General features: G+C 34.2%; 1 protein-coding gene across 4 annotated transcripts in view; it reads right to left on the bottom strand.

The window, feature by feature from the left end:
• COL19A1 (collagen type XIX alpha 1 chain) overlaps positions 1 to 15,962 on the bottom strand; it is a 453,356-nt gene that overhangs the window by 232,172 nt on the left and 205,222 nt on the right. For all 4 annotated transcript variants that reach the window (XM_056818442.1, XM_056818444.1, XM_056818443.1 and 1 more), the window contains one exon: positions 14,917 to 14,970. In XM_056818442.1, the coding sequence (XP_056674420.1) occupies positions 14,917 to 14,970 (54 nt within the window). The remainder of the gene's footprint in view (positions 1 to 14,916; positions 14,971 to 15,962) is intronic.

Genomic DNA, 15,962 nt, shown 5'->3' with positions numbered 1-15,962 from the left:
GCTCCCAATCGAATGTGCAGAAAAGAAAGGACACTAGAAAAAGCCCAGAGGTCTTTTGCAATGTTGGAAGAGAATAAGGAAACAAACTTTATACAGTCATAGATATGATTGAACTGAAAAAATAGGTTGAATTTTACTGGAGCTGCTAATAGTTCCCTACCCTGAAAATAAAATCTGAAAAATGATAAGATGTTATAAAATTAACTATAGATATTGCTAAATAGATGGAATTGGGGACCATTCTGTACTGGGAGATAGGAACCTTGGGATCTGGTTTTAGCTCAGCTACTCATTAGCTATATAATGTGAGACAAGTTGTATAACTTCCCTGGACCTCAGTTTTCTTATCTCTATAATGAAAAGATTAGACTGCATGATGTCTGATTTTCTAATTTCTATTCCTTTTTTAAAAAAAGACCAGACCTGTGATTTTGTTGGCACAAAGAACTCTCAATTTGGAGATTCTATCAAAGAAAGTCAGTAGTTAATCTGTAATTTGAAGATTTAAAGAGTCTCTTGGGACACTGAAATGTTAACTGATTTGTGCAAGGTCACAGTCAGGATTCATCAAAGACAGAACTTGAACCCAGGTCTTTCCTACTCTGAAACTCACTAGTGCAATGGATAGAATGTTTGACCTAGAATGAGGAAAACCCCATTTCAAAGTCTGGCCTCAGATATTATGTGACCCTAGGCAATAAATAACCTGAAATTGTCTGCCTCAGTCATAACCTCTTTATGCCTCAGTTTCCTCATCTGTAAAATGAGGATCATACTACCACTTATCTCCTAGGTTTGTTGCGAGGATCAAATGAGATTATATTTGTAAAATGCTTAGCATTGTGTCTGGGGCACATAGTAGACATTAAATGATAGGTTCCTTCCTTACTTTTTTCTCTTCTCACTACATTCCAATGCTTCTCAGATTTCATGATTTCAGGTCAATAAATTAGGTTAAATCAAGCCTCAGGACGCTTTCTGAACCCAAAGACCACAGTTCTTCAGTTGATCATGGACAGTATTCAAATGCCTACACAGCAAAGGTCAGCAATATAATTCTCTGTAGGTAAATTTATGGGTTTAAATGAATTATTGGACAACTCAGGATTATAACTAACAGTCTCCAAGAAATTTAGAATCATAGATTAATACATATCAAAGACCTAGAAGACCATTTAATTCAATCTTCTCATTTTATAGAAGAGAAAACAGAAGCCAAGGCAGACTATGTGTCTCACCCCATGTCATATAGCTTATAAGTAGGAGAGGCAGGGAGGGTTTGAATCCTCATCCTCTAACTCCAAATCCAGCATTCTTTTCACTATACTAATCTTTTATAAACATTACTATAAAACTCAAATAACTGGTGGATAACAGTGGTTTAAATTCTCTGGGCCACACAATTAGTTTCCTAGTAAAAAAGAGGGATTTTGGCTAAGTTCCAAAGTAAGGTCTTTTCTAGCTCTAGCATTCTATGATTCTCTAATTCCTTAACACTAAAACAACACACTAAAAAAACAACAGAGAAATTACATTTGCAGCCAGAATTCAAGAATTCACAAGAATATGCAGATTTAGTCTTATTGGCTTACCTAAGCATTATTTAAAATAAGCAGAGGCCCCCACAAACTCTATTGCATGAAGGATCTCCAAAGCTAACGATTCTATCCAAATATTCAAATAAGATTCAGCTAAAAGTTCATTGACTTGGTAATAGTTCCTTTAGTTTGTCTTTTTTTCCTAGTGAGGAAGAATTTGACAAGACAAAGAAATATGGTCATAGGATCATAAAAGGATGTGAGACTGTAGGCAAGTCCCATAATTTAGGCAGCTCTCTGAGACTAGAAATTTAAGAGAAGATGCAGACTTGCATTGGTAGGGGGAGTTTGCCTACCTAGGAGTTCCCCGTGATAATGAAATCAAAGGTCCAGTCCCTATCTGTTGATGCATTTATCATAGAAGGTTGTGCACTCTAATGCCCATGTCATTGTCTTATTCCTGTTCTGGAATGAATTGCATAAGACCAGTGGTCTAGTCTGTCAGTAAGCTAGAAATACATGTTTACTGAAGAAATGAATATAAATGCTATTTAGCTTATAAAATTAAATTCTTTAAAATTCTATGTCATCTAGTGTTTGTTTCTCTCAAGGGATGAGTTTCCTTCCTATCACTGAGGTCTCTTGGTTTCCCTTGCCTTGTGGATATGAAGGAACATTCTTCTTACTTACTTATTATTATGGGTGAATTTAATTTGTGACAGAAGAAGCTACAGCCCTCATGGCTTTTCCATGGCAGCTGTTTCCCCAAAAAATTAAAACTGTTTATCAGTCCCTTTAGTATGTTAAGGCTACCAGGAAAGTTTGTGGCTGCAAACAAAAGCTTCAAACATGTTCTTTTTTAACTTGGTTTTAGTGATGGAAAATGCATCCACCTTTTCAGAGTGAATGAATAGGCAGAATTTTCTCCATAAGCAAGGTGGTGCAGTGGATAGGAAGTTCCTTTTGCAGTTAGGACAACCTGTGCCAAAGTGTTGCCTCTTTGTAAGAGACTAAAAATTATTTAACCTCTCTATCTAGGAACCCCTCAGAGACTAAAAGTTGCAGATGGGCATATGCAGAGGTTTCCCCACCTGGGAGTTCTTGTGCTAATGGAATCACAGGTCCAGAAAAGAAATCTATCTATCTATCTATCTATCTATCTATCTATCTATCTATCTATCTATCTATCTATCTATCTGTCTGTCTGTCTGTCTGTCTGTCTCTGTCTCTGTCTATCCATCTATGCTAAACCTTATTTCCCACTAACTTTAAACAATTAGAAAAATAGTCTTCTAAAAAAAAGGCATGTGCCCAAACAATCAGAATGGACAAAAAATTTTAAAACCTTGAAAATATCCATAATTTAGAGGGATGATTATATGACATCACAGTATTATAATATAATTGAAGAAGAAAAACCATGATTGCTTTTTTTGATGTAACTAATTTTAACCTCTTCAAACCACTTAATCTATCTAATCTGATATTTAAGAAAATTACTACAAAACCTTCTTTTGTGCTCTTAATATCATATTTATTGACTTCATTTCTGACAGCATAAGTCTTGTGACACTGGCTAAATAAAGTTTGAAGTTAGTTCTGGTATTTGAAGCTTGCTGACAAAAATGAAGACTGAAGTAGGAGAGGTTGGCAATGGAGCCTGGCTGCAATTCATGTGGGTTATAGGATATTTAGATTCTTTCTGGAGTTTCTTCACATTTCGAGGTGAGGGAGAAAAGGTATAAATGTTTGACAATTGTGGTGATTTTCAAGGGAATACATGGCTGAAGGCAGGCACTGTTTTTGTTTTGGTTCTTTGTGTCCATTGGTCCTAACAGAATATGCATTACAGAGGTTTAATTCATTGCAGGGGTTTAATAAGTACTTACTGAATTGAATTGAACTGAATTTCTTCTCTTTTGACTGTGCCCTACTCTGTCTAAAGTCCTTCAACCTAAACAAACCACAACCAAATGTGATAACTATAATAATAATTATAAGAATCATATAACATATTACTCCTTTGAAATAGGTAGTTCCCCCAGTTCTTCTAGGCCAGCTGGTATTCATCTAGATTGAGATTGGCTGTGGGATCAAAATGGCTCAAACAGGTACAAAATTTTATGTCATTTAAAACAGATTTCATTCTCCAGTCTCAAGTCCAATTTTCAAATCCCCATTTCTTAACCTAGAAATTCAGCTTCTGTAACTCTACAAAAATATATATCTAAATAACAAATGCATAGTTAATTAAAAAAAAAAAACAGGAGGCAGTTGGATAGCTCAGTGGATTGAGAGCCAGGCTTAGAGATGGAAGGTCCTAGCTTCTAATCTGGCCTCAGACACTTCCCAGCTGTGTGACCCTGGACAAGTCACTTGACCCCCATTGCCTAGCCCTTACCACTCTTTTGCCTTGGAACCAATTCACAGTATTGAATCCAAGATGGAAGGTAAGGTTTTAAAAAACAAACAAAATAATTTTAAAAACATATGAGGGAGAATTGATAATTTGATTAGAAAAAGAAACAAACTCTCCTTCCTTACATGCTAAAAATGGTTGAAAAGCCCCCAAACTCCTAAGAAATCCTAGAACAAAGAATGACCCAAACATATTTTTTAACAAACTATATAGAAACAAACTTTGTGACTTAAGGAAGTTAACAGTAACTTTGGAAGATCATTCTGCAGAATGCCTTTTACTCATGTAGCTGCCATAGTTTGCCCACAGTTATACAATTACTAAGTATCAGAGGTCATTTTCAACCTTTGTCTTTCTGATTTCAAGTACAGTCCACCTCTATCTCCACTTCACAAATGAGGAAACTAAAGCATAAATGGACCAAATGACTTCCCTATGGTCATCTAGCTAATAAGTAGTAGAGATGGATTTCAAACATAAATCTACTGACATTAAGTTCAGTGTTCTTTATATTATACTACAATGACAAAAAAAATGGAGGTGGGATTAAAACTTATCATAATTGGGCTTTATCAGGCTTCCACTGAGTATTTTTGCATTTTAGAGGAACTTAAATACATAAAATATTGTTATAATAAAGTTCAATTCTGATTTTCTGTTTCTCTAGCATTCTTTATAATATAAACTCTAAACTCTAGATACTTGCTTTGATTTAGTGAGAAATGAGGATCTTTGCATCAAGATACATATATTTTGTTTTTGTTTATTTATTTTAAAAAGCCTTATCTTCTGTCTTAGAATTGATACTAAGCATAAATTCAAAGACAGAAAAGTGATAAGGGGTAGGAAATTGGGGTGAAGTTGTTTGCCCAGTGTCATAAAACTAGGAATGCCCCAGTCAGATTTGAACCCACATCTGGTTCTCCATTCCCTGAGCCACCTAACTGTCCTAGCACATCTATTTTAAACAACCATCTACCTTTACACAGATATATATAATCTGTGAAATATTAAAACAGGACACTCCATTTCTTGACTCCATGTGTTTTCACTGGCCATCTACCATGTTTGTAATGCTCTCTTTCTTTCATTTTTCTGGCTTCCCTGAATTCTTTGAAGACCCAGATAATACACCATCTTTTTCATGAAGCTTTGCCTGATATCTCTTAATGTTAGTACTCCCCTCTGTTGATTATCTCCAATTTATCTCACATCTATCTTATTTGTACATAATTATTTGTATCTTGTCTTCCCCATTAGACTCTAAGTTCCTTGAAAGCAGACTTTGTTTTGTACATCTTTGTATCTTCAGTACTTTATTAGTCAATTAATAAATGTTTGTTCAACAATTGATTAGAAATCTCTTATTGGATTTAACTTTAACTAGAAGACACAAACTAAGTTATAAAATTAGCATTATTCCCACTAGCATCCCAAAATTCAAATTTAGCCAGGAAAAGCATGAGAAAATTGTCTCTTATTACAGCTCCAGATCAATAATGAAATCCTTTCAGATATTTGTTCCTTAAAAGGGAGGAAATAATTAACAGAACATTTACAAATATTATATAGAAAACATTGCAAGTTGCCAACAAAAGCCAAATTATAATTGAGATCTCATGAAATTGCTAGATCATGTCACAATTGCTAGAGGGACAAAGTGATAAGAGGAGGGTAACATTGATTGACCATAGTGAGGAAAATTGTTGAAAAACATGGAAGTTTGAAAGAAATTAATTCAAGGAATGAATGAGTCCAAAGTCACCATTAAGATGACCTGGAAACCTCAGATGCATTGACTCTGAATATATTCAAGAACAGAATTGAAAGGTGCCTGACATGGTAAATATTAAAAATTAATTCCAACAAATAAATAAATGAATAAAATTGATTATATCTTAACATACTTTGTCTTAATTATATTTTAGTCTATTTAGAATCCACTGTTTAGTTAGATCATCAAATGATTAAAGGTAAATATGATTAGCAAATTAAAATAAAAAAGATGAAAAGAAGAAATTGCAAGCTAAATCTCCCTACTAAGTGGAAATTAATAGCATAAAAGGGTAATATCACTGTAGAGTGAAAGTCTGTTAACTTGAGTCCTAGGATGGAAGGCTACAAATGGTGTCACAGAAAATGAAAAACAATTAAGGCAAAAATAAACCTGAATAGAATTTTTGGTGGAATTCATTTAAACCAAGGTTCCATCTAATCCAAAGTAAATGAACATATATACATATAGATGTATATATACCACAATATATGTGTATATAAACATACACATATCAATCAATGTGATTGGTTACCTTGTAATCCTAAGTATTTTATGTTGTGCACTTAAAAACATTATTCTAAGAAAGTATCCACAGTCTTCATCAAATTGTCAAAGTGGTCTATCACACACACACACACACACACACACACACACACACACACACACACACACACACACACAAATGGTTAAAAGTCCCTGTTCTACAGTATATCCTCGCAAGATGATTTGTAGATGAAACTGGAAGGCAACAGACAGACATGAAATGAAACAGAATTGCCAGAATTCCTATCATGATATTTTCTCATCAGCCAAGATGGTGAAACTGCCATGTTTGGACTTTTCTACTTCAGAACCTAATGAACTATTTGAGGAAGTGGAAATGGTGCTTGGAAAGGTAAAGTCAGGAAGAGTGATTGCCCCGCTCAAGTGTCAAGAGAAGAAAATCTGTGTTGGTAGGTGATATGATTTAAAGGCACTTAGAAATTGATGGTCAAGACATCTCTAGAAGGGGCTCTAAACCCTATATCTCCCTCAGGGTTGAACATGATACTCTATGAACATGTATATAAATATTTGCCAAATGAATGCAGATGATTTTAGGGGGAAAAATCACAGATAATAATTTTACCCAAAAAAGTGACTGAGAACATCAGCAACTACCAAACAATTTGCCTACATTCTCAATATGATAAAAATCTTTATGAGGCTTTGTTATGCATATGTCAAGGTTATCACAGGTGAAAATATGAGAAAGAAACAGGCAGGCTCTCATGGGTGATTGTATATAATCATCATTTTCAGGCACATACCTTAGAGAAGTGAAGAGAATAAAAGATGCAGCTGTGTCTATCATTTATTGAATTCAAAAAGCATTATCTCAGTAGAACAAAATGACACCTAAAAACATGGTGTCTTTCATGTGTCAAAAATCTTCCAGATTCCTTCACAGATGTGACCAGAGAGATAACTTTGTTCAACCACCTACTGAGTTTCAACATCAAGCACATCTAGGATAAAATAGAGGTTCCTTGGCCTGTCATGTAAAACTCTTCATAATCGGTCTCTGACCTACTTTTTGAGACTTGTTCTGTGTATCTCTGCCTTCATTCGCTATTAAAAAAAACTGACCTTTCTGTTCCTCTGATTCGAGATTCTTCACCCTCCTTGTCTTGCCTTTGTTCAGAGGGTTCCCTTTTACTGGACCATATTACCTCTCTTTTGAGCCTTTTGGAATTCCTGGCTTTTCACGAGTCAGCTCAGGGGTTCCATTTCCCCTAGCTTCAAATGTGTGTGTGTATGTATGTATGTATATGTGTGTATACATGTACATGTAAGTACTATACATGTATCTTATGCAAAGTAAATGCACAGTAAACTAGGAACAGAATGGAATAATAGGAAATGAAAGGATTAGCATTTTGGAAACTGCCTAAATTATTACAAAATGTTTCCTACCATAGAAGTCCATTTTAAAAATATTAATATTTTCCAGCAATAATGCATGTTTGTAAATTATGGAACACTTAAAAATCTAATTTTTAGGGCAATGAAAAGATGCAAACAATTCCATTTGTTATTTATTCATTGAACCAAGCACCATGTTAGGCATAGAAAGACAACAAAGCCCTGCCATCAAGAAGCTTACGTTTGAGCTGTAAGGTTAGTTGAAGCAACATGAATGTAGAGTCGTAAATATAAAATGTATATACTTAGATTTCAGACTTACATGGGGGGTAGAGTTGTCCAGATTAAAGTGTTCATGAGTCATTTGGCCTGCCTCACTTTTGTATTCATACTCTCCAATGCCTAGTATAGTGCTTAACACATAGTAGGTACTTTAAAAGACTTGGTTGTTAAATAAGTAATTTCTGGAGGGAGGCATTAATAACTAAGGGAAGTAGCCATGTGACTTTGGGCATGTCTCTTAACGCCTTCTGTTTAGTCCTTATGACTCTTACTGCTGCCTTGGAAACAAAATAGAGTTATATTTATATATACATACATAATATAATATATATACAGTGATATACTATATGTAATATAAATAGCATTGAATGTAAGGGTATAAAATTAAAATAAAATAACTAGTGGAAGAAGGAAAGATCTCTTGCAAAAGGTAGCAATTAAATTAAACCTTGATGAGAGTTGGGGATTTAGGAGGAAGAAGTGAAAAAGGAAAATATTCTAGGCATGAGGCACAGCTTGTGGGTAGACATACAAATGGATGATGGAATGACCTAAGGAAGTGATGTGAAATCAATCTATAAAGACAGATTGGTGCTAGACTGTAAAAGATTCTAAATTCTAAATGGAAGAGTTCATATTTTACCCCAGAGGCAATAGGGAGACATTTAAGATTCTTGTGCAGTGGAGTGACATGAGAACAGCACCTTGGGAATACAATTTGGCAGCTGTGTGGAAGGATGGATTGCAGAGAGTAACGAACAGGGACAGAAGGACCATTTAAGCAGCTATTATAATGTCCATGCATGTCAAAGATGATGAGGGATAGACCTAGGGTACTGTCTAAAAAAGTAGAGAGAAGGGAACAGAGATGGAAGAAGTTATGGAGGTGAAATCAGCCAGATCAATAATACTTGGCAACTGATTATATATTGTTGGAGGAGGTGGGTAAGGAAGAGTGAAGACTGAAGGATAACTCCAAAATTTTAAACTTGGGTGACTATAAAGATAGTGGTGCCTTCAAAAGAACCATGTGAATTAGAAGACAAGGTCACTTTATAAAAAATATAACTAATTCTGTTTTAAATGTGATAAATTGAGATGCCTACTAGACCACACTGGTGGTATGAAATTAGAGCTCAGCAGAGAGGAGACACATACATGTAAATAAACAAGTCATTTTATGCATAAGGGGCATAAAAAACCTATAGCATATGCTGAATAATAACTTGCATGTGAAAAGGTCCAGAAGAACATCATTAATAATAATATGCATGCCAGGAAAAGGATGTAGACCAATCATGGAGTACACCCAGATACAGGAAAAACAGCTAATCATCTAGACATTGTACTATTACCATAAAGTGTCAAAGGAAGAAGAGGATTTTTCCTGAGATATTGTGTGGTTCCTCTGGGGGAAGATTTACAGAAAAATGTGCATAAGAGTTATAAAAGATAAGGTCTGAAAGTATTGAATTGTCCATTAGTGAAGGGAATAGCCACACTAGTGTGCTACATAGAATTATAATACTTTTGAAAAAAATTAATACAAGGGAATGGTACTATAGCCTAAATGTGGTGATTTTCACATATTAGCAATAGGTAACTAAATGGAAATACTAATTTGATGGAAATTTTACCACTGAATCATAAAAAATTTGTGAGGCATAATGAAGAAATTGAATGAGCACTACATTTATGGTCACAGGACCCAGATTCAAAATCTGATTCCTTAATAAAATTTTACTTAGCATCTGCTACATGAAAGGCACCAAATTGGTGCTGGGGCTGTTATTTCATTGAAATAGGGAACTCTAAATGAGTAAACTGTGTCTACCAATTTTAGTCAGTACCTCCTCTGCAGTTTACAGATATAGCAGGTTGCCTAGAACCCTGAGAAGTTAAATTATTGCTCCAGGTCTGACAGGTTGTATGTGTCTGGGGCAGGGCTTGGAATCACTCAATGTATTATTATACATTTCCTTTCACATATTACACGCTTTAATGTAGGTTACTAGCATCATATGTAAAATGAGAGAGTTGATTAAAGAAATCTAAGATTCCTTCTAGGAATTTAAAATTCATTATCTCTGCACTATGGGCTACTTTTTATATTAGGAGGTGCCATTAGGGAATGGAAAATCTCCTGTGGATTTTTAAAGAAGCTTTTCAAAAATTGAGACCTCTTAAAATAAGTATTTATGTACTTAGCCCTGCCATGTTTCTCTCCTTTCCTTTTAAAAAAAATCCTTCTACTCCCTTTCATGGCCAAACTTCTTTTCATCATGTATTTATTTTGTTTGGTTCCCCCCCACACACCTTTTATTTTATTCCAGTGACAAATTTACACATAAGTTTTCCAAGATTATTAAGATTCATGATGCCTCCCTCCCCTCTTCCCTCCTCCTTTTTAGAGTTGACAAGCAATTCCACTGGGTTATGCATATATTATTACTCAAAACCTGTTTTGATATTATTCATTTTTGTAAAAGAGTAATCTTATAAAACCAAACCCCCAAATCATATACTCAAATAAAGAAGTAATCAATCATGTTTTTCTTCTGCATTTCTACTCCCACAGTTCTTTCTCTAGAGTTGAAACATTTCTAGCTAGAATCTAGCATTTCTTTTCATAAGTTCCTCAGAATTGTCTTATATCATTGTATTGCTGTTAGTAACAAAGTTATCACATTTGATTGTCCCACAATGTTTCAGTTACTATGTATAATGTTCTCCTGGTTCTGCTTATTTCCCTCAACATCAGTTAATGGTTAATGTATGTCTTTCCGGTTCTTCTAGAAATCAAGCATCTCATCATTCCTTATAGCACAATAGTATTCCATCACCATCATATACCACAATTTATTCAGCAATTTCCCAACTGAGATGTCCATCCCCTCAGTTTCCAATTTTTGCCACCACAAAAAGTGCAGCTATAAATATTTTTGAACAAACAGGTCCATCCCCATTTTAAAAATCTCTTTGGGATACAGACCTAATAGTGGTATTGATGGATCTAAAGGTATGCATTCTTTTAAAAGTCTTTTAAGCATAATTCCCAATTGCCTTCCAGAATGGTTGGATTAATTCACAACTATACCAGCAATGCATTAGTGTCCCAACTTTGCCATATCTCCTCCAGCATTTATTATTTTCCTTTATTGTCATATTGGCTAATCTGCTAGGCATAAGACGGTACTTCAGAGTTGCATTTCTCTAATCATGAGGGATTTAGAACATTTTTTTTCATATGATTATTGAAAGCTTTGATCTCCCCCTCTGAAATATACCTATTTATATCCCTTGCCCATTTGAGGAATGAAATGCTTTCTTATAAATTTGACTTAGTTCTTTATATATTTTAATAATTAGGCCTTTATCAGAGAAATTTGTTATAAAAACTTTTCCCCAGTTGTTGCTTCTCTTCTAACTTTGGTTGCATTGGTTTTCTTTGTATAAAACTTTTAAAATTTAATATAATAAAATTATTCATTTTATATCTTGTAATGTTCTCTATCTCTTGCTTGGTCTTAAATTCTTCCTTCTCTACAAATCTAACAGGTAAATTAATTATTTTCACCCAATTTGCTTATAATATCACTCTTTATTTTTAAGTCATGTTCCCATTTTGAAATTATCTTGATAGGGTGTGAGATGTTGATCTAAACCTAATTTTTGCCATACTCTTTTCCATTTTCCTAGCAGTTTTTGTCAAATAGCGAATTCTTATCCCCAAAGCTGGGATCATTGGGTTCATTGAACAATAGATTGCAGAGGCCATTTTCCCCTAGTCTATCCCATTGATCCCTCCCCACTTCTATCTCAGCCAGTAGTAGATTGTTTTAATGATTGCTGTTTTATAGTACAGTTTGAGATTTGGTACTGCTAGGCATGACTGAGCTTCTTGAAAGAGTTAGTAGCCTAAACAAGCTGCCTTAATTTACTAATTGTCCCTTCATTCTTTGACTCTCTCTAATGTTATTTTTCATATCAATGTTGAAACTTGTCTTGAAGGTCACCAATATTCTATCAATCATAAGATCCTCTTTTCAATCTTCACCCTGAGAGGATCTTAGAATGTAGAACTAGGACTATCCTTAGAAATTTTCTATTCCAAGTCCTTAATTTAATAGATCAGGAGACTGAATTCCAGAGAAGTGAAGTGTTTTGCCAAATTTCCAATATCTATAAGGAAATCTGAGTGCTAAAGTATCAATGCTTCCAAATTGTGGCACCAGAGAAGACTTTTGAGAGTCCCTTAGACAAAAAGGAGATCAGACAGTCAATACGTAAAGCAATTGATTCAGACTGTTCAGTGGAAGGTCAAATACAAATCTGAAGCTTAAATACTTTGGCCACAGAATGAGATGACAGAACTCAAATGGAAAGACCTTGATGTTGGGAAAGATTGAAGGCAAAAGGAGAAGGGGGTGGGTAGAGAGTGTCATGGAAATGATGAATATGAACTTGGTTAGATTTCAAGAGCTAGTAGAGAATAAAAGGGCCTGTTGTGATATAGTTAACATGTCATGAAGAGCTGGACATGACTGAATGACTGACAGTAATAAACAGCTTTAGCTTACTGTCAGCATTTTACACTATTGTCTCTTCATAAAACTCTCTTCCTGTGACTTCCAAGACAATATACTATCCTCTGCTTCTACTTCATCCCATTCCTGGCACATATGTTTCTATATAAATCAATATTCCACCCCCTCCAATTTCTATACCCACTCTTTTTGAGATGTCATTTCTTCTTGTAGTTTCAACTATGAAATCTTTGTAGATAAACAAGCTATTTTTATACTCAGCCTCAACCTTTCTCCAAAGTTTTAATCCTATATTTTAAACTTTCTACTAGACATTTCCACCTGGGTTTCCTGCCAATATCTCAAATTCAACAAATCTGAAACAGAATTTATCATCTCATCCTCAAAACCAAATCATCCTGCCTCTTCCCTTATTTCTTCTAAAGATACTGCCATTTCTTTGGGTTATTGAAGTTGAAAGCTTCAGCTACCTGTTTATCAAAGTTAGGTTATGATTGCATACATCATTTAGGTACTACCAATAATCTTAGTGAAGAAAAGATTCTTTGAAACACCCAAAAGTTGGAGAAAGTAGTAGATAAGACATTATGTCCCAAAGACTAAACATGTGGACTTATGTTTCACATTAACCAATTTGCACAGTAGTCTAGGAGACTTTTGTTGAAGATGAGTCAAAACTACATAATTTTACTTAATCTGCCATATCCAATCAGTTGCTATAGCTTCTTCCTTCATAATGTATCTTTTTCTATCCCTTCTTCTCTATTCCTACTAGTTTAAGTCCCTTCTCATTAATAATACAATTATTACATTAGGCCTTAAATGTCTTCCATGACTTCAGAGTCTCCTCTCTTCTATTCATCTAGCATGCTGATATCCTATTAATCTTTTTAAAGGACCTCTTTTGTAGTGTCCTTCCCCTGTTCAGAGACCTTTAATGGTTCCCACTTGTCTACTAAATAAAGCTCAAATTACTTTATCCAGCATTCAAGACCTTCAACAATTTGGCTCTAATCTTTTCTAACTTATTCGTCAGTCATTCCCAGTGGTCCAGCTAATCCACATTCTTCATATTCTTGGAAAATGTGCTGAACTTTCCCACATCTGTTACTTTTTCCTTTTCCCTCAGCCTAGTCTATGAAATCCAGTCTTCTTTATTACTCCTTCCATCTCCATTTCTCAATATCGGTTTTGTCCTTCAAGACCCACATCAAATGCTTTACTTCTCCACACATACAATATTTATACAACTCATTTAAAATAAAACATACTGTACAAATTATAGTTATATCTCTTAAACTATAATATTTTGAGATATATTCACATTTAGTATATCTTTGTTTCCTCATATTATTTAGTATAGAACTTGTTGGTGGACAAAGTAGGATTCAATAATGCATGAATGTTCCTTGGATGCAATAGCACTAATTTGCTTAGGATACATGAACTATATCAGCCAAAAACTTTATTTGACTAGCTATAAAATTTTAAATGATATTTTCTGTAGTATAATAACAGTTACTTACTTTACAAAATATCTAAAAATGTGGAATTAGAAATATAAAACACAATTTCAGACAAACAATATTTGTGGCTAAGATATTTTTCTAAACTAGATATATGATGTATCAGTAAAAGAGATAACATAATCACATGGAGAAAACCAGGGTTAATGGATGTAAAGTTTGAGTATCACATTATACCTATGAAACATAAAAAAGGCACAGACAAACACCTACTTTGCACTGAGTAGAATGGTTCTCATTCTCTTTGGGAACACATAGATAAGAATTACAGAAGATGAAAGATTTTCCATGTGTTATAATCTGAACCAGTAGCATGTTGTAGAAAAGATTCCCAAGCAGGATGGAAGAAAGGTTAAATTTAATCACCACGGTCCCTTCTAACTCTGATTATGTGATTCTAGGAAAACATTTTTAAAATCAACTTGCAAAGGTAAACTTATCTAGTAGTTACATGTAGAAAATAGTTATTCTGACACTACTCAATTATGACTCAAATGTAATAAAACAAGAGGAAGAAGAAAAAATGTTTCCCTTGCATAAAGAAAAATTCATTTTCTTACGGAATGAAAAACCAATGTGCACATTATACAGACATACTGAACTGGAAGGTAGTTCACCAAGACCCTCACTGACATAATTCAAAAAGCCAATAGACAATATTAGCTACTTCGGTAGTCCACATTAAATTACACCTAATTCATTTTATCTAACATCCCATGTATCTGTACTGTCAGTCTTAAAACACTTTTTACAGATTCTAAAACCTCAGCCTAATGAAGGCAAACCTCAAATTTCAAAATACTATTAGTTAGCATTCATGTCAAACACAGCTGCTATCTTTGAGTTTTACTTTTTTTGGTGTTTAGCGACATGGAATGGCTGGGCTTTGTTAATACCTGCCAGTTGTTCAGAGTTTACTTACCCTTTGACCCTCTTTCCCAGGTGGACCTTGGGGACCTTCTAGCCCTAAGGAACCCTGCAACAGAAAAAAGAAATAATGGTTAGGATTCTTTTTGAGCTTGTCTGCTTCATAGAGATATTTTGGAAATTAATACTTATTTGACAATTCAAAGTTTTTAAGGGACAAGCTCCTCAGAGGTTGGATGTGTAATACATTAATAATGATGAATTGCCTTTCCTGGAATATCTTACACTTGTAACAAAGTCTAGAGCAAAATAACTAAGTCCCAGAGCCAGATGTCAGGACCAAATGTTCACTCCCAATAAAGACTTGCTTCTAATCAAGGATACATTACACAGAAATGACATAAATTGCAATGGACACAGGCAACAAGCTGCATAATCCATCCTATTTTTGCCATAAAAAACAGGTGAAAAAGAATTTGAGTCAAATGTTCTCTAAGAAAAATGGTCATCATCTTGGCTTCATAAATGGTTTTGTTTATGATATATAGCATTTTATTTTACATTGAAAAATTCTTATGATAATTAAAATATTTTTAGGATAAAGACTAATCCTATCATTTCATTGGCATAGGGAACTGCTATAAAGAAACCTTTTATTTGTGCAGAATGGTAATGGATTTGCAACTTAGTCTTAGAGATTTGCTTAGACTACAGAGGTGTTAGCCAAACAGCCTCAGTAAAGCAGAACCAGATTAAAATGCAATTAGAAAATATTTAACAAAAAATAATAAAATAATATTATTTTGTGGTTTTCTAAGTCAAAATTCAGCCTATAGGCACCATTTCTATTTGAAATTGACACCACTGGATAGATGACCAAGTAATTAAGTGACTTACCTATAATCACATAACCAGTATATAGCAGAAGCAGAGCCTATCTAATATTCAATTAGGACATACTTACAATCAATTAAACTTGCTCAGTTATATTAATTAACTTCAATGCCTAAAATAAATCATAAAGGTTTGTCAGTTACACCCTCTATATCCTCATGAGACTATTTTGCTTGTCCATTTTTTCTCGTTTACTTTTCCCTTTAC

Source organism: Monodelphis domestica, chromosome 2 (genome assembly GCF_027887165.1).
Source record: "Monodelphis domestica isolate mMonDom1 chromosome 2, mMonDom1.pri, whole genome shotgun sequence".
Classification (NCBI taxonomy): Eukaryota; Metazoa; Chordata; class Mammalia; order Didelphimorphia; family Didelphidae; genus Monodelphis; species Monodelphis domestica.
This window is presented reverse-complemented; position numbering and strand designations above follow the sequence as displayed.